Source organism: Salmo salar, chromosome 20, assembly GCF_965601325.2.
Source record: "Salmo salar chromosome 20, fSalSal1, whole genome shotgun sequence".
In the NCBI taxonomy this organism is placed as follows: domain Eukaryota; kingdom Metazoa; phylum Chordata; class Actinopteri; order Salmoniformes; family Salmonidae; genus Salmo; species Salmo salar.
The window spans coordinates 55,775,727-55,791,857 of NC_138310.1; the positions used below are offsets into that span (position 1 = coordinate 55,775,727).

The 16,131-nt window shown below is 43.5% G+C and overlaps 1 protein-coding gene across 3 annotated transcripts in view; it reads left to right on the plus strand.

Annotated features, from left to right (window-relative positions):
* LOC106580871 (tyrosine-protein kinase BAZ1B) overlaps positions 1–15,184 on the plus strand; it is a 35,560-nt gene extending 20,376 nt beyond the window's left edge. For all 3 annotated transcript variants that reach the window (XM_014162387.3, XM_014162386.3, XM_014162385.3), the window contains 10 exons: positions 1,755–1,869; positions 2,031–2,129; positions 2,283–2,463; positions 2,706–2,891; positions 3,549–3,696; positions 7,973–8,120; positions 8,454–8,572; positions 11,927–12,063; positions 12,195–12,301; positions 12,594–15,184. In XM_014162387.3, the coding sequence (XP_014017862.1) occupies positions 1,755–1,869; positions 2,031–2,129; positions 2,283–2,463; positions 2,706–2,891; positions 3,549–3,696; positions 7,973–8,120; positions 8,454–8,572; positions 11,927–12,063; positions 12,195–12,301; positions 12,594–13,203 (1,850 nt within the window). In that variant the 3' untranslated portion in view covers positions 13,204–15,184. The remainder of the gene's footprint in view (positions 1–1,754; positions 1,870–2,030; positions 2,130–2,282; positions 2,464–2,705; positions 2,892–3,548; positions 3,697–7,972; positions 8,121–8,453; positions 8,573–11,926; positions 12,064–12,194; positions 12,302–12,593) is intronic.
* Positions 15,185–16,131: the final 947 nt, after the last annotated feature.

Below are 16,131 nucleotides of genomic sequence, written 5' to 3' on the forward strand. Positions count from 1 at the left end.
ATTTCTTCAATTTAAGAATGATGACGGCCACTGTGTTCTTGGGGACCTTCAATGCGGCAGAATTGTTTTGGTACCCTTCCCCAGATCTGTGCCTCGACACAATCCTGTCTCGGAGCTCTACGGACAATTCCTTCGCCCTCATGGCTTGGGTTTTGCTCTGACATGCACTGCCGACTGTGGGACCTTATCTAGACAGGTGTGCCTTTCCAAATCATGTCCAATCAATTTCATTTACCACAGATGGACTCCAATCAAGTTGTAGATACATCTCAAGGATGATCAATTTAAACAGGATTCACCTGGGCTCAATTTCGTCTCAAAGCAAAGGGTTTGATTACTTATGTAAATAAGGTATTTCAGCTTTATTTTTTATAAATTAGCAAAAATGTCTAAACCTGTTTTCACTTTGTCATAATGGGCTACTGTGTGTAGATTGCTGAGGATTTAAAAAAAATAATAATACATTTTTAGAATAAGGCTGTAACGTAATAATGTGGTGAGTCAAGGGGTCTGAATACTTTCCGAAGGCACTTGATAGCCTATAGAATATGATAAAGAACAATCAAATAGCTAGGTAGCCAATTCAAAACATATCGTTCAAACTTTTTAGCTATTATTATCATATGTTGTCAGCATGTCCCAAAAAACTTTCCATCGACACTGGTGAATAAGGCCATACAAAGTTGATTCATTTTAAACTGTTATTTTTTACAACAAGCGTTTCACTTCGCCATTGTATTAATTTGGATTTGGTTCAATCGCGATGAGTCGAATGTGACTCAAAATAATGTGAATTGGAAACAGTAATATTAGGTGGGAAAAAATATTAGATGTATCCTTTCTTTTGGATTATGTGGCTTCAAAACTTTTGTCGATACTTCCAGTTGATTTAGGCATCCAATGTATGGGACATTGCAACTCAATAGATTCTAGTCAGCCTGCAAAGTAAGCACTAAGATAAATATGACTAAACTAAAAAGGTACATTTTACTGAAGAATACTTGTGTGCTTGCTTCAGCTGAATAAAAAGATTTTATACACGTGTTTTATACAGCTGCCTAACTGGTATTCTACTTTTGTTGGGGGTTAAGTGCCTTCCACAACGACAGGAGATGGTACATGGGATCAGAGAGTAGCCTCTGTGTCAATACCACATTAAGCATACTTTTGTTACATGCCCATATAGAGACGTCGCTAACGGTTGGTCATGGAAATTTGGTTGAAAGTCATGAAATTCCATCTGTCAATGTGTATGAACCCTGAAGTTAAGAGAGGCCTACGTACCGAATTTGATTTTCTTTCCCCAAATTTCCAAATTAGAGGATTATGGGCCCTTGAGGCAAATTTGTTCAGCATGTAAAAGACGCCTACATACAAAGTAGTCTCTGCTTATAACAGTGCCACTTGTAGGCCAATCAGTGGCATTCTTTTTGACTAAATTACTCGTTGTCCTGTAGTTTCTGTGTGCCAACTTAGAAATGTTACCAATCTATGCTTTGTTATTTGACCATGTCCCCAAAAAATTATTTGAATTCAGAGAATAACAATGTTTCACAGCAAAGCTGTGAACCCCTAAATATAATTGAGTGATATTATTAGTTGTAGTAGATGATCTTGTAGTAGTTGCAGCGTTAAACCTGGGTCATATACATTAGGGCACACTGTAGAAAAACTAGAAAAATAAGCTATTCCTATTGATCAAGTTTGGTTTTGTGCCTACTGAAAATGACCCTATTCTGTTGATGGTCCTGCAGATGTTGAGGAGGACGGTGGCAGTCTAGATGGTGCTCTGAGCGAGGGAGCCCACCAGGGGGCGCCAGCCGCCGTCTGCATAGAGACCACCACTCCCAACCAGGGACAGAACCTCTGGTAAGAAACTCACTGGCAGAGATGGTCGTTGGTTGACTTGATAACTAAAAAGATTTGTCTTTCAACAACAATGTTGAAACGATACTTACACCAGAGAGCAGATGATTATATTTGTTTTAGGACATACTATGTGATTATACCAAGCTTGTGTTGTGTTGAAGGTTTGTGTGTGATGCTCCACGGGACCTTGATGACCTGGTGGAGAGCCTCCATGCACAGGGTGTGAGAGAAAGCGAGCTGAAGACCAAGCTGCAAGTCAGGTGAGGAGACATGAGCGTTACATTCTACATTCCCTTTTTTTATCTTGTCCTATTTATGCAAATAGCCCAGAGTTTTTCCTGGTTAGGTCACATGGATCAGGTATATGTGTGTGAGTTAGTCTGACTAACTGACTGGGTGTTGTACGCTGACAGGTACCAGGACATCCTCCACTCTATCAACCTGGCCCGCAAGGGGAACCCGGGGCTGAGAAGCTGCGACGGCCACCAGGAGCTGCTCAAGTACATGCGCAGCGACGTTATCGAGGTGGCCTCGCGCCTCCAGAAGGGCGGCCTGGGCTACATGGACGACAGCATGGATGAGTTTGAGAAGAAGGTAACTATTTATTCATACAATCAATTGACATGTTTGGAATCAGGACTTTATCCTGATCACTTGTCAGGTCGTATGGTCAGGAAACTCTAATGGGCATACAAAATGTGTATCCACTGACTTTATCAAGATCTTCCTCAATGCCCATTTACCTGTATTTGACTTTGTGCCTTGCACATTCAGCAAAATATGACCTCTGAACTTTACCATTCCCCTCTGACCTCTTTCTATTTGTGTGTGTTCAGGTGCGTGACCTGGAGAACCTGAAGGACTTTGGGGAGTGTGTCATCACTCTCCAGGCTTGTGTCATCAAGAAGTTCCTGCAGGGCTTCATGGCCCCCAAGCAGAAGAAGAAGAGGAAGCAGGAAGGGGAGGAGAGCAGGAAGACTGAGGAGGTGGATGAGGAGAAGAAGCTGGCAGAGGAGGCCAGGGTGAGTAATACCTATTTTAGACATAACATGGTATGTTACCTGTAATTAAAACCAAGGCAACCCCCTTTCAAGTGTAACCCCTTTTATACATATCAGTGCGTAACTGGCAATTTGTATGGTGGGGGGTTAAACCATGGGGCCTGTTTGCAATTCATATTCCGAAGGTATTAAACAATAGTGTTATTGAATTTACCCGCGTAAAACAGCTCTATTCTCACAGAGCCATTACCATTTTTTTTGGTTACAGGGTCTGAAAATACAGGTTTCATGACCTAGGTCTCGAGGTGGGTTGTAAATCTAGAATGTTTTTATTTTATTTTTACCTCTTACCTCTTTCATAAGCAGAAGATGGTATGGTAAAGTGTGATTTGTATCTGTATATGAAAGGGGTATTCCTAACGACTAATCCAGAATCCGATGTTTCTTCATCCTGCTAATGGTTAAGGATAGGATTGAAGCTAGGGTAATATGTTCCTTGATCTGGTTTTAAAGGGCTGCTTCTACCCCCAAGCTGTATTTGAGCTTAAGGAGGACTGTCCTTTCAAATCAAATTGCTGTTTATTTAAAGTGCGTTTTAAACACACTTTCTGTGAAAATCGATAAAATAAAAGAGATTAAATAAACAAAGTCAATAATAGTCATTTGTCTGCTGTGCAGGTGGCGACGGCAGTAGAGAAATGGAAGACGGCGATCCGCGAGGCTCAGACCTTTTCCCGGATGCACGTGCTGCTGGGCATGCTGGACGCCTGCATCAAGTGGGACATGTCGGCGGAGAACGCACGCTGCAAGGTGTGCCGCAGGAAAGGTGGGTGATCCTCAATGTCCTGGAGCTGTCTGAACTGAACGAGGAATTTTAAATGGTGTCAATGGAAAAAGGGCATTCCAATTATTAAGAAACAATTGAAGATGGTATCCTAAAAGTGGATCTAATTTGAACACTAAAGTCAATCAGACGGGGGGGGGGGGGAAGTATGTATGTAGTGCTGAAATCTATCGTTAGGTGGCGGTAGAGCACCATGCCCCAACGTCTCGTCAAGAACACTTTTCACAGTATTGAGTCATCTACACCCGGGTTTCCCAACCATGGTCCTGGGGTCCCCCCTTGATGCAAGTTTTGTTTTTTGTCCTAACACTACACAACTGATTCAAATGATCTATGCTTGATGGGGAGTTGGTTCTTTCAATCGTCTGTGTAGTGTTAGGGCAAAAACCAAAACAGACACCCAGGGACAGTTTGGGAAACCCTGATCTACACTACAGCATTTGACTGTCATTTCCTGCCTGTTGGAGATGATCTGCCTGAGCAAGGTCCTGTGAAGACTTGGCGATCCACAAATCACCTTGCATCCAAACAACTACCCACTAAAGCAGGGGTGTCCAACAAGGCCCACGAGCCCATTTCAATCTGTCCCGCGAGGTAGTTTGAGTAAAAAAATGTATAAACAAACATTTCAGGGGAAATACAATCTCAATCGACATTGAAATTACTAGAAGTAAATGGAGACTGTAGAAATAATGACCTGGGCCTCCCGGGTGGCGCAGTGATCTAAGACACTGCATCGCAGTGCTAGCTGTGCCACTAGAGGTTGTGGGTTCGAGTCCAGGCTCTGACGCAGTCGGGCCGCGACCGGGAGACCCATGGGGCGGCGCACAATTGGCCCAGCGTTTTCCGGGTTAGGGGAGGGTTTGGCGGCAGGGATATTCTTGTCCCATTGTGCACTTGCGACTCCTGTGGCGGGCCGGACACAGTGCCCGCTGACACGGTTGCCAGGTGTACGGTGTTTCCTCCGACTCGTTGGTGCAGCTGGCTTCCGGGTTCAGTGGGCATTATGTCAACAAGCAGTGCTGCTTGGTTGGGTTGTATTTCGGAGGACGCACGGCTCTCGACCTTTGCCTCTCTGAGTCTGTACGGGAGTTGCAGCATTGAGACGAGACTAACTACCAATTGGAAAACACAAAATTGGGGAGGAATAAGGGGTTAAAATAAATAAATAAAATAATGACCTAGATTTAGTCTCTTTAAAAATATATATTTTTTGTCACATACACCCGCTACAGTGAAATGTGTTTTACTCTGAAGCTTGCTACAGTCATCGAATGAAAGTTAGACAGTCGGGTAGCATAGAAAAATCCAAAAGTGGGGTAGAGGTCGACAGATTATGATTTTTCAACGCCGATACCGATTATTGGAGGACCAAAAAATGCCGATGCCGATTTAATCGGCTGATTTCTTTTTCCCCCAATTTTTTTCTATGTATTATTTGTCATAATGACAATTACAACAATACTGATTGAACACTTATTTTAACTTAATATAATACATCAATAAAATCAATTAAGCCTCAAATAAATAATGAAACATGTTCAATTTGGTTTAAATAATGCAAAAACAAAGTGTTGGAGAAGAAAGTAAAAGTGCAATATGTGCCATGTAAGAAAGCTAACATTTAAGTTCCTTGCTCAGAACATGAGAACATATGAAAGCTGGTGGTTCCTTTTAACATGAGTCTTCAATATTCCCAGGTAACAAGTTTTAGGTTGTAGTTATTATAGGACTATTTCTCTCTATACGATTTGTATTTCATATACCTTTGACTATTGGATGTTCTTATAGGCACTTTAGTATTGCCAGTGTAACAGTATAGCTTCCGTCCCTCTCCTCGCTCCTACCTGGGCTCAAACCAGGAACACATCGACAACAGCCACCCTCGAAGCAGCGTTACCCATGCAGAGCAAGGGGAACAACTACTCCAAGTCTCAGAGCGAGTGACGTTTGAAACGCTATTAGCGCGCACCCCGCTAACTAGCTAGCTATTTCACATCGGTTACACCAGCCTAATCTCGGGAGTTGATAGGCTTGAAGTCATGAACAGCACAATGCTTGAAGCATTGTGAAGAGCTGCTGGCAAACGCACAAAAGTGCTGTTTGAATGAATGCTTACGAGCGTGCTGGTGCCTACCATCGCTCAGTCAGACTGCTCTATCAAATCATAGACTTAATTATAACATAACACACAGAAATACGAGCCTTTGGTCATTAAAATGGTCGAATCCGGAAACTATCATTTCGAAAACAAAACGTTTATTCTTTCAGTGAAATACGGAACCGTTCTGTATTTTATCTAACAGATGGCATCCCTAAGTCTAAATATTGCTGCTACGTTGTACAACCTTCAATGTTATGTCATAATTATGTACAATTCTGGCAAATTAATTACAGCCTTTGTTAGGAATAAATGGACTTCACACTGTTCGCAACGAGCCAGGCGGTCCAAACTGCTCCATATACCCTGACTGCTTGCACGGAATGCAAGAGAAGTGATACAATTTCCCTAGTTATAAGAAATTCATGTTAGCAGGCAATATTAACTAAATATGCACGTTTTAAAAATATGTACTTGTGTATTGATTTTAAAGAAAGGCATTGATGTTTATGGTTGGGTACATTGGTGCAACGACAGTGCTTTTTTTCGCAAATGCGCTTGTTAAAGCATCACCCGTTTGTCAAAGTAGGCTGTGACTCAATGAGAAATTAACAGGCACCGCATCGATTATATGCAATGCAGGACACGCTAGATAAACTAGTAATATCATCAACCATGTGTAGTTAACTAGTGATTATGTTAAGATTGATTGTTTTTTTTAAGGTAAGTTTAATGCTAGCTAGCAACTTACGCGAGGGCAGCAAGAAGCCAAGGTAACAGGTAGTCGTCCTCCTCGCAGTCTCCTCGTGGAGTGCAATGTAAGGCAGGCGGTTAGAGCGTTGGGCTAGTAACCGGAAGGTTGCAAAAACAAATCCCCGAGCTAACAATGTACAAATCTGTCGTTCTGCCCCTGAACAAGGCAGTTAACCCACCGTTCCTAGGCCATCATTGAAAATAAGAATGTGTTCTTAACTGACTTGCCTAGTTAAAGAAAAAAAGGAAGAAAAAAAATTGGCAAATCGGTGTCCAAAAATACCGATTGTTATGAAAACTTGAAATCGTCCCTAATTAATCAGCCATTCCGATTAATCTATCGACCTCTAGGATTGAGGACAATATCTTTCACATTTCGGCCTTGGAGTCAGACCTCGAACAGGCAGAAAGACATGAGGAACTAATATATGGAGTCTTTGAATGACAGAAGAGAATTTATCATCAGCTAAGTGTTGACCTTTGCTCTAGTAAATATATTACCTTGATTTAACCAGTTATCTTATTGGAACACATTCTCTCTTCCAATAACAACCTGTACTCTCTCCAGGGACAGGGCTGATACCTCCAGTCCTCGTGCTGCGGGACATAGTTAGCCCCAGTCCCAGGCAGGGCAGGGGGATGAGCCCAGAGCAGGGACAGGGTAGTGTCACTAACAGTGAACTAGCAGTAGGATACTACAGTATAAGGCAATGTAAGTAATGATGTAATATAAGCACCAATTACTGTAAGTAGAAGTACAATACTCAAGGCCCTGTATGAAAATACACCGCTCCCTCCTATCCATGTTGCTGATCTGACATTAGCAGAGTTGGTGTAGTGGAAACCTACCCAGTGATTTCAGGTTAGCCATGACTTGTTGCCTTATCTTAAACTGCAAATATTTGGAAATGAGACTGATTTTATATAGGTTACAAATGATTATGGTGAATGCTTGTTTTGGTAGAGCTAATGAGTGAAACAAAAGTCACTCTGGGCCCCTTCTCCCTGGGGGTTTGACCACCTGTCTCATTGCAAACTGAGCCCTAGCCAAATGACCCTGGATGTCTTGGGGCATCTTCTTGGCCCAATTCCATATCATCCCCTACTCCCTAGCCCTCTTTGTGTACCACTCAGATTTATTTTGTCACACCTGTCCCTGTCAAATAGTTCCTCCACCTCTAATCAGTAACCACCTCTGGCCCTAACTTGTAGGTGTGAGTCCTGGGCTGTGAGGGATGCAGCGCGGGTATTTTTTGTTTGCTCAGTTGGAGCTTTTGCACACGCACTCCGTACAGAGGCTTCTCCTTATTTCATATGAATGACTTTATGTATACACATTTCATTGTCTTGAGTTAATGACTCTTTACTGAGTCTGTTTGTGATGATAATCTCTCTTGTCTTCAGGTGAGGATGACAAGCTCATCCTGTGTGACGAGTGCAACAAGGCCTTCCACCTGTTCTGTCTGCGCCCCGCCCTCTACCGCATCCCCCAGGGGGAGTGGCTGTGCCCCGCCTGCCAGCCTGCCGTGCAAAGACGCTGCTCCCGCGGAAGGTAGGGGGGTCACACAATAAAACACATCACTTCACTGGAGGATTAAAGACTTAGCTGTGTCTAAATCTTCTTGTTCCTCGTCAAACACGACAAGCAAGCCATTTCAATCTGAAGATGGTACTGTATAGGCCACTTGGAAAATACTTGTTTTATTATTTTGACTCCACTGATGAGCCCCCCAAAATCATACAATTCTGTTCCTAGTTTCAGATGTTCTTCCAAAGCTAAAGCCTGTAAAGAAAGAAGCCTGTTTTTGCTGGTTGGGTGGTTGTTGGGTACCAATTGGATGAATGCTCTTTAACATAGAATGCTGGTGGCTACTTGTTGTTCCAGAAACTACAACGAGGACACTGAGGAAGAGGAGGATGAAGAGGAAGAAGAGGAGTCTGAATCGGAGGACTCTGATGAAGATGACGTGGGGGATGCTGATTACAAGGCCGTGGGCCACAGCTGTGAGTATTATTGACCCTTGTGAGGAGCCTAACTTATCATAACCCAATGTAACAGTACTAACGAGAGCAGGGTGGCTATCATGAGCAGGGTTATTTTCCAACCTAGCTACATTGCCTATCATAAGTATTCACCCCCTTGGTGATTTCTTTTTTAAATTTGTATTATTACATTTTAGTGGGAGTCTTGACAAAAAACTGTAACTTGGCCAATAAGGAATATTCTGTCTTGGTAAGAAACTCTGGTGTAGATTTGGCTTTGTGTTATAGGTTATTGTCCTGCTGAAAGGTGAATTTCTCTCCCAGTGTCTGGTGTAAAGCAGACTGAAGAAGGTTTTCCTCTAGGATTTTGCCTGGTCTTAGCTCCATCCCGTTAATTTTTATCTGGAAAAACTCCCCAGTCTTTGCGGATGTCAAGCATACCCATACCATGATGCAGTCACCACCATGCTTGACAATAAGGAGGCAGTTACTCAGTGATGTGTTTGATTTGTCCCAAACATGAGGCTTTTCATTTAGACCAAACAGCGTATTCCCTTGCTGTGATAAAAGGAAGCATTTGTATTATGTATATTTGTATTCTTTTCACTCTGTCATGTAGGTCATTGTGGAGTCACTACAATGTTGTTGATCCATCTCCAGTTTTCTCCCATCACCTACTGCCTCTTGGTGACATGCCTGAGCAGTTTCCTTCTTGTCCTTCAGTTCAGAAGGATGACTATCTTTGTGGCTGGGTGGTTTAATACATCATCCACAGCATAATTATTAACTTGACAATGCTTAATATAGATATTTAATGTCTGATTTTTATTGTTACCCATCTTACTTACCAATCACTGCCCATCTTTGAGGCTTCTGAAAAACTCTGTGGTCTTTGTAGTTGAATCTGTGCTTGAAATTCAATATTTGATTCACACTCCTTGACTTGCACATTTTGTTGTAACAGCCTGAATTTAAAATGGATTAAATTTAGATTTGTCAGTGGAATTATGTTTTTAGACATTTTTACAAAGGAAAATCTGAAATGACTCAAGTCAATAAGTATTCATCCCTTTTGTTATGGCAAGCCTAAATAAGTTCAGGAGTAAAAATGTGGTTAATAAGTTGCATGGACTCACTCTGTGCAATAAGTGTTTAACATGATTTTTGAATGACTACCTCATCTCTGTACCCCACACATACAATTGTCTGTAAGGTCTCCCAGTCGAGCAGTGAATTTCAACCACAAAGACCAGGTAGATTTTCCAACACCTCGCAAAGAAGGGCACCTATTGGTAGGTGGGTAAAAACAAAAGTAGACATTGAATATCTTTTTGTGCATGGTGAAGTTATTAATTATACTTTGGATGTTGTATCAATACACCCAATTACCACAAAGATACAGGTGTCCTTCCTAACTCAGTTGCCGGAGAGGAAGGAAACCGCTCATGCCAATCAATGGTGACTTTAAAAGTTTGTTTAATGGCTGTGATGGGAGAGAACTGAGGATGGATCAACATTGTAGTTACTCAACAATACTAACCTAATTGAGAGGGAAAATAAGGAATACATTTTTTAAATTTCTTTTTTTTATGCATCCTTTTTGCAACAAGGCACTAAAGTAATACTGCAAAAAATGTCAAAGCAATTAACTTTTTGTCCTGAATACAAAGTGTTATGTTTGTGGCAAATACAACACATTACGGGGTACCACTTCATATTTTTTAACATATTGGTGGCTGCATCATGTTATGGGTATGCTTTTAATCGTTAAGGACTGGGGAGTTTTTCAGGATAAAAAAAATAAATCGAATAGAGCTAAGCACAGGCAAAATTCTAGATGACAACCTGGTTCAGTCTGCTTTTCACAAGACACTGGGAGATGAATTCACCTTTCAGCAGGACAATAACCTAAAACACAAGGCCAAATATACACTGGAGATGCTTACCAAGAATATGGTGAATGTTCTTGAGTGGCCTATTTATTGTATTTGTTTATTTATTTTGTTGACTTAAACCTACTTGAAAGTCTGTGGCAAGACCTGAAAATTCTTGTCTAGCATTGATCAACAACCAATTTTACAGCTTAAAGAATTTTTTTAAAGAATAATGGGCAAGTATTGCACAGTCCAGGTGTGGAAAACGCTTAGAGACCTACCCAGGAAGAGCTGTAATCGCTGCCAATTTATTGACTCGGAGGGGGTGTAAATACTTATGTAAATGAGATATTCCTGGATTTAATTTTCATTAAGTTTGCAACAATTTCTAAAAACATGTTTTCACGTTGTCATTTTGGGATATTGTGGGTAGATGTGGGGGGGGGGTTTAATAAATTTTCAGTTAAGGCTGTAACACAATGTGGAATAAGTCAAGTGGTATGAATACTTTCTGAAGGCACTATGTATGGGGTAGGGATAGAGGAAGGGTTGGTCATTCAGTAATCCTGTCAACCTCTATTTCACACAGTGAGCCCATGAACTAATTTGGGCTTGCCTAAGCAAAGGGGTTTATTTTTTTAAATTATTTAATTTGTATTCATTTTTAGAATTATTTTCACTTTGACATTACGCACTATTTTATGTAGATTAATGACAAATTCACAATCAAATCTATTTCAATCCCTCCTTGTAACTCAACAAAATGTGAAAAAATCCAAGGCAGGAAGCCCATAAACTCTGAAGTGAAAAACTGTGGACTAGGGGTCTAAGACTGGGTGGGAAGGGCCTGTTGTGGAGCAGTGGTTTTACATAAATACTAGGGCCCAGAGTGTCTCCTATCCTGACCAGGAGACCAGGGAAAACTCTGAACAGCCCGAACAATGGACACGTTTCCGTTTCGCGTGTCCAGAGAGATGGGAATGACAGGAATGTGGTGCAGTATTCTGAGCCCATTCTCTTCCCTCTTCATTGTCTGAGTGTTGTCGTCGTCCCCCACCCCCTTTTGATCTGGCGGGCTGTTCACCCCCGGCTTGGCTGACAGTATGTGGCAGAGGGATCCTCTGAGTTTAGGCATGCACGTAAGGCAACCATACACAACTGGGTTTGGAAGACAGGGGTGGTTGGTGGTTATAGTGCTGCAATAACATTGCAAACCAAACAGAGAGGATACGGCCTCGTGCATTTTGAGGTCTCTTGACTAGACACAGCTCCCTCCCTCTGAGAAGTTGGACTCGTTGATGAGCCTATTAGACCAGAGGACATCTGTTTTTAGGATGTCTATTGAAAGATATATATAAAAAAAAAGAATTATGTTTGACCATTTTAACTTTTGATTTATATCTTCAACCCTATTCTTACAGTTCATACAGGTACAACAAATGGGGCTGACTGAAATGTTTTCCTGGTAGTGTGTGTGTTTAACTAGACTCCTTCTTCTCAGTGAGATCAAGGAAGAAGACCAAGCACTCTAAAGCATCGAAGGCGTCCATTAAGGGTGGATCTAAGAAGCACTCTCCCCCCAGTAAACCCAAGAAACAGAGGGCTGCCCATAGCAGCCCTGCAGACCTCGACGAGCTGGTGAGAACACACCCTATTGCTCATGATTATAAAGACTTTGGTCTGGTGACTCTGACGCGCTGGTGCAAGCCAGCTTCTATGCAGATCATTTGACCCCTTCCCAACACTATGGTGTGTTTGGTTTGCTGCAGGTACGTCAGAGTTCAAAGACAGGTGTGCGTCGGCAAGCCCTGGAGCTGGAGAGGAGCGAGGAAATTCTGCAGAAGCTGGTCAAATTCCGCTACAGCTGGCCGTTCAGGTGAGACTGATGCACTACTAGTCTGTTAGTTAGACCGGCATGCAGTGAAACATTTGTGAAGCTGGGAAATGCCTCCTGAAAGTGTTTAAACTATGGCTTGACTGGTACAACCTACTTTCGACTTATACTCCTATCTCAATGTAACAACGTACATTGAAATTAACTATATAGATATCAGACAGTTGATTTTAGATTTTCAATGTAGGTGTCCATGTGAATTCCATGGCAATGGTAACAAGCTAACTAGATCTGAGACGGTAGACCTGACCCCTAACCTCTGTCCTCTCTCCAGAGAGCCGGTGTCAGTAGAGGAGGCGGAGGACTACTTTGACATCATCTCCAGCCCCATGGACTTCCAGACCATGCAGGCCAAGTTCAGCGAGGGCCAGTATCGGCACGCCCAGGACTTCCTGGAGGACGTCAAGCTGGTGTTCTCCAACGCCGAGGAGTACAACCAGCCGGGCAGCTCGGTGCTCTCCTGCATGGCCAAGACGGAGCAGAGCTTCACCGAGCTGCTCCACAAGCTGTTGCCCGGCCTCAGCTACCTGCGCCGCCGCCAGCGGAAGAGAGTTAGTCGGACCCCCCAGGTCTCAGAGGATGAGGAGGAGGAAGAGGAGATGCCGAAGGTTCGGAAGATGCCGAATGGGAAAGGCAAGGTGGGTCGGCCCAGGAAAGCAGTAGTGGAGCAAAGGAGGAGAGAGGAGGAGGAGAGCGAGGAAGAGGGAAGCGCGAAGAGGAAGAGCAAGCGGGCCTCTTCCTGCCGGAGGGACTACCGGGAGCAGGAGAGCGATGGCGAGGAGTGCAACAACGGGAGAACTCTGCAGCGGGGGGCTGATGGCGGGGATAGTGACGAGGAGAACAGGGCCGGCCACCGACATTCCAAGCGGCAAAAACGCTCATAATGAAGTCCAGGGTGCTTTTTCTGTTTTGTCTTTTCAAATTTCTGCCCCTAAATGAAGCAGAACCCACCTCCCAATTCTGAGGAAATGGGGCTCAACTTCTCAGATGGAGTTTTTTGTGATTTTGGTTTTGTTCATATTTTTTAGTAAAAAAAAGAAACTGATTTATATTTGTAATGCGATTTAATATTTGACATTTTTCAAACCAAGAAATTTACATTTAAGACGAGAGGAGTTGTCAGAGCCCCCCCCCAAACCACCCCCACACCTTACATTGTGGTCTTCCTCCCAGGTTTAAAGTTGTGTCTTGGGCTGTGAGAGATGGGCTGGTAACCGTTGTCCAGGATAGAACTAATTTATGTCGATGTACAGTCATCATTCTCTGGTTTTGCTTTTTTTGACGTGACTTAACACTGGCCTTTGGGCAACCCAGCAGTGTGAGGCCACCAAAGCCCTTGGCGTATACGTCTGAATTCTTTCTTCAGGCCACACACACACTCACACTGCCTAGCCATCACTCTGCCTAAGCATTGAACCAGATAATCCAGGTTTTTACATATGCAATTCAGTTTCCAGTGTTATTGACAATGAAAGGACCTATTGTAAAAACAACAGTACATTTTAGTCCCCTCTTTCTCCAGATGGCTCTGTTCTGGATGCAGAAACACATGTTGATCTGCAGTGTCTCATTCCTGGTCCACCGCGGTACCTTTCACCTTCATAATGTCCTCAGGTTGAGTAGTTGATTCTCCTTCAACTCAGCCCTGGAGTTCTCTCCTTGTAAAACTATGCCTGCCTTTATTTTCACATGTCTACTGTCTCATTGACATTATAGGCTTTTATTATTTGAAACCACTGTTTAAACCACATACAAGGATAACCATGGAAATGTGCTTGTTGATGCATGGAAACGTGCTTGTTGATTTTAAATGTAATTTTCATGTCCAGTGTTTGTTTTGTTGCACATCTGGCTGAATTTGATTCAAACGCAGTGTATGAGAAATACTTGTGAGCTGTAACCACTTCCTCCTTCACAAAGATTTGTCAGTGGTCATCTTCGTGGACCATGGGACGAGTTGTTAGGTTCACATTCTTCAGCAGCAGGTTGCCTGTGCTTCAAATTCCTTTGTCTGTTTCCATTCATTAGCACCAGGTGGCGCTATACTCCTGCACGTTTAACCAGCATAGTGCAAGCCATGGTCTCGTGAGAACCTCTTGTCTTGTTCGTATCCCTTTCCTTAACAACCTCATGCACATTCTACTATCACTAGAGTGTGTACCATACTGACACCTTGGAAAGGGGCTAAGATCCTTATAGTAATTCTCAGATGGTGTGTTGGGGTATCTATGTACAGGTCGCAGGTTAGGTAGTGATCTACAATGCAGATGTCTTGACTATGCCCTGTTCTGTATATGCAGTTATGTGCTGTTCTATGCAGTACGTTAGGTTTTCCAACACTGTCATTGAATCCTCAATCCTACGATCTGATTTCATTTTGTTTTTTATAATTTGGCCAGTTTTATAAAGTGCTTTGAGGTTTTTGTTTGTACTACTCAATTCCTGTATCTGAGATGATTGGGATTTCATTGTTGGCTGTTCAATTACATTGAGTATATAGATGGAAGTGCAAATCTAAATGACTGCAAAAGTGACTGCCCTCAGTAGGATGCCTGTCTGTTGTAAATGCTTTCTTTCTGGAGGAACTAAAAAAGTATTTTACACTTTTTGTTGTTTGTTTTATATTAATAGTCTCAACTGGGGTCGGGATTGGTTGGACAGGTGTGGGGCTCACGTAAAGAATTCCCAATAAAGGCTATGGGAGTTTAGATCTCCCCTTTCTTCTTTATTTTTTTTAGGTAAATAATCTTCCCCTAGCCATCACTGCCAATGGTACACCTTCTGATCCATCATTGCCTGTGGGGAGGAGTTAGCCAGGCTGACGTATGTTTTCTTTACATTTTAATAAAACATCATACAATGGTATCGCTTTTCTAGTGTCTTGCTTATTTCTGTCTTTATACTTTGGTTGGTTTAGCTTCCTTGGTTGAATGCACTGATTCTAAGTTGTCTGCTTAATGACTGAAATGTAAATGTTGATAAAGGTCCTATGCATTGTGAAAGATGGTTACAACCCAGTACATGTATGCTTAGTTTGAAGATCTCTTGCAGAATTAAAACTGCTTCTAGTCATCTGAGGGGGGACAAGACTTTACCTGAAAGACTGTCCTATTAAGGCAGCTTTTGTGGAGTCAAGTGAAACTCTTGTCTCAGGTTTGTAGGGTTTCATTGCCTCGTCGGGGCGGCTGGAACACTGACGTGGGGCTTCATCAGTCTGTCTGCAGTCGGGCTCTCTGGTCCGGTCTCACTAGGCTTGCACTCTCTCACCCAGAGAAGCATGCCATTCTTTTAGTTACAGACACTTGTGTTGTTCTTGGACCTCTCCAGAGGCACCAGGTAATTATCCCTAGTCACTCGTGAGGCACACATGCTCCAGACTTTCCACTGCTGCATGGAGGGAGAGGGCCTGTGGCAGAGAGGGGGGGGTGGTGGGACGAGAGCCTGTGGCAGAGGGGGGGGGGGGGGGGGTGGTAGGGCGAGGGCCTGTTGCAGAGAGGGGGGGGGGGTGTGCTAGGGTGAGGGCCTGTGGCAGAGAGGGGGGGGTGGTAGGGCGAGGGCCTGTGGCAGAGAGGGGGGGTGGTAGGGTGAGGGCCTGTGGCAGAGAGGGGGGGTGGTAGGGTGAGGGCCTGTGGCGGAGAGGAGGGTGGTGGGGAGAGGGAGGGATGGTGGGGAGAGGGAGGGATGGTGGGCAGAGGGCCTGTGGTGGTGGGGGGTGATGTGGGCCGGTGGTGGGGGGTGATGTGGGCCGGTGGGGGGGGGGGGGGCGAGGGCCTGTGGTGGGGTGGGGGGGCGAGGGCCGGTGGCGGGAGGGG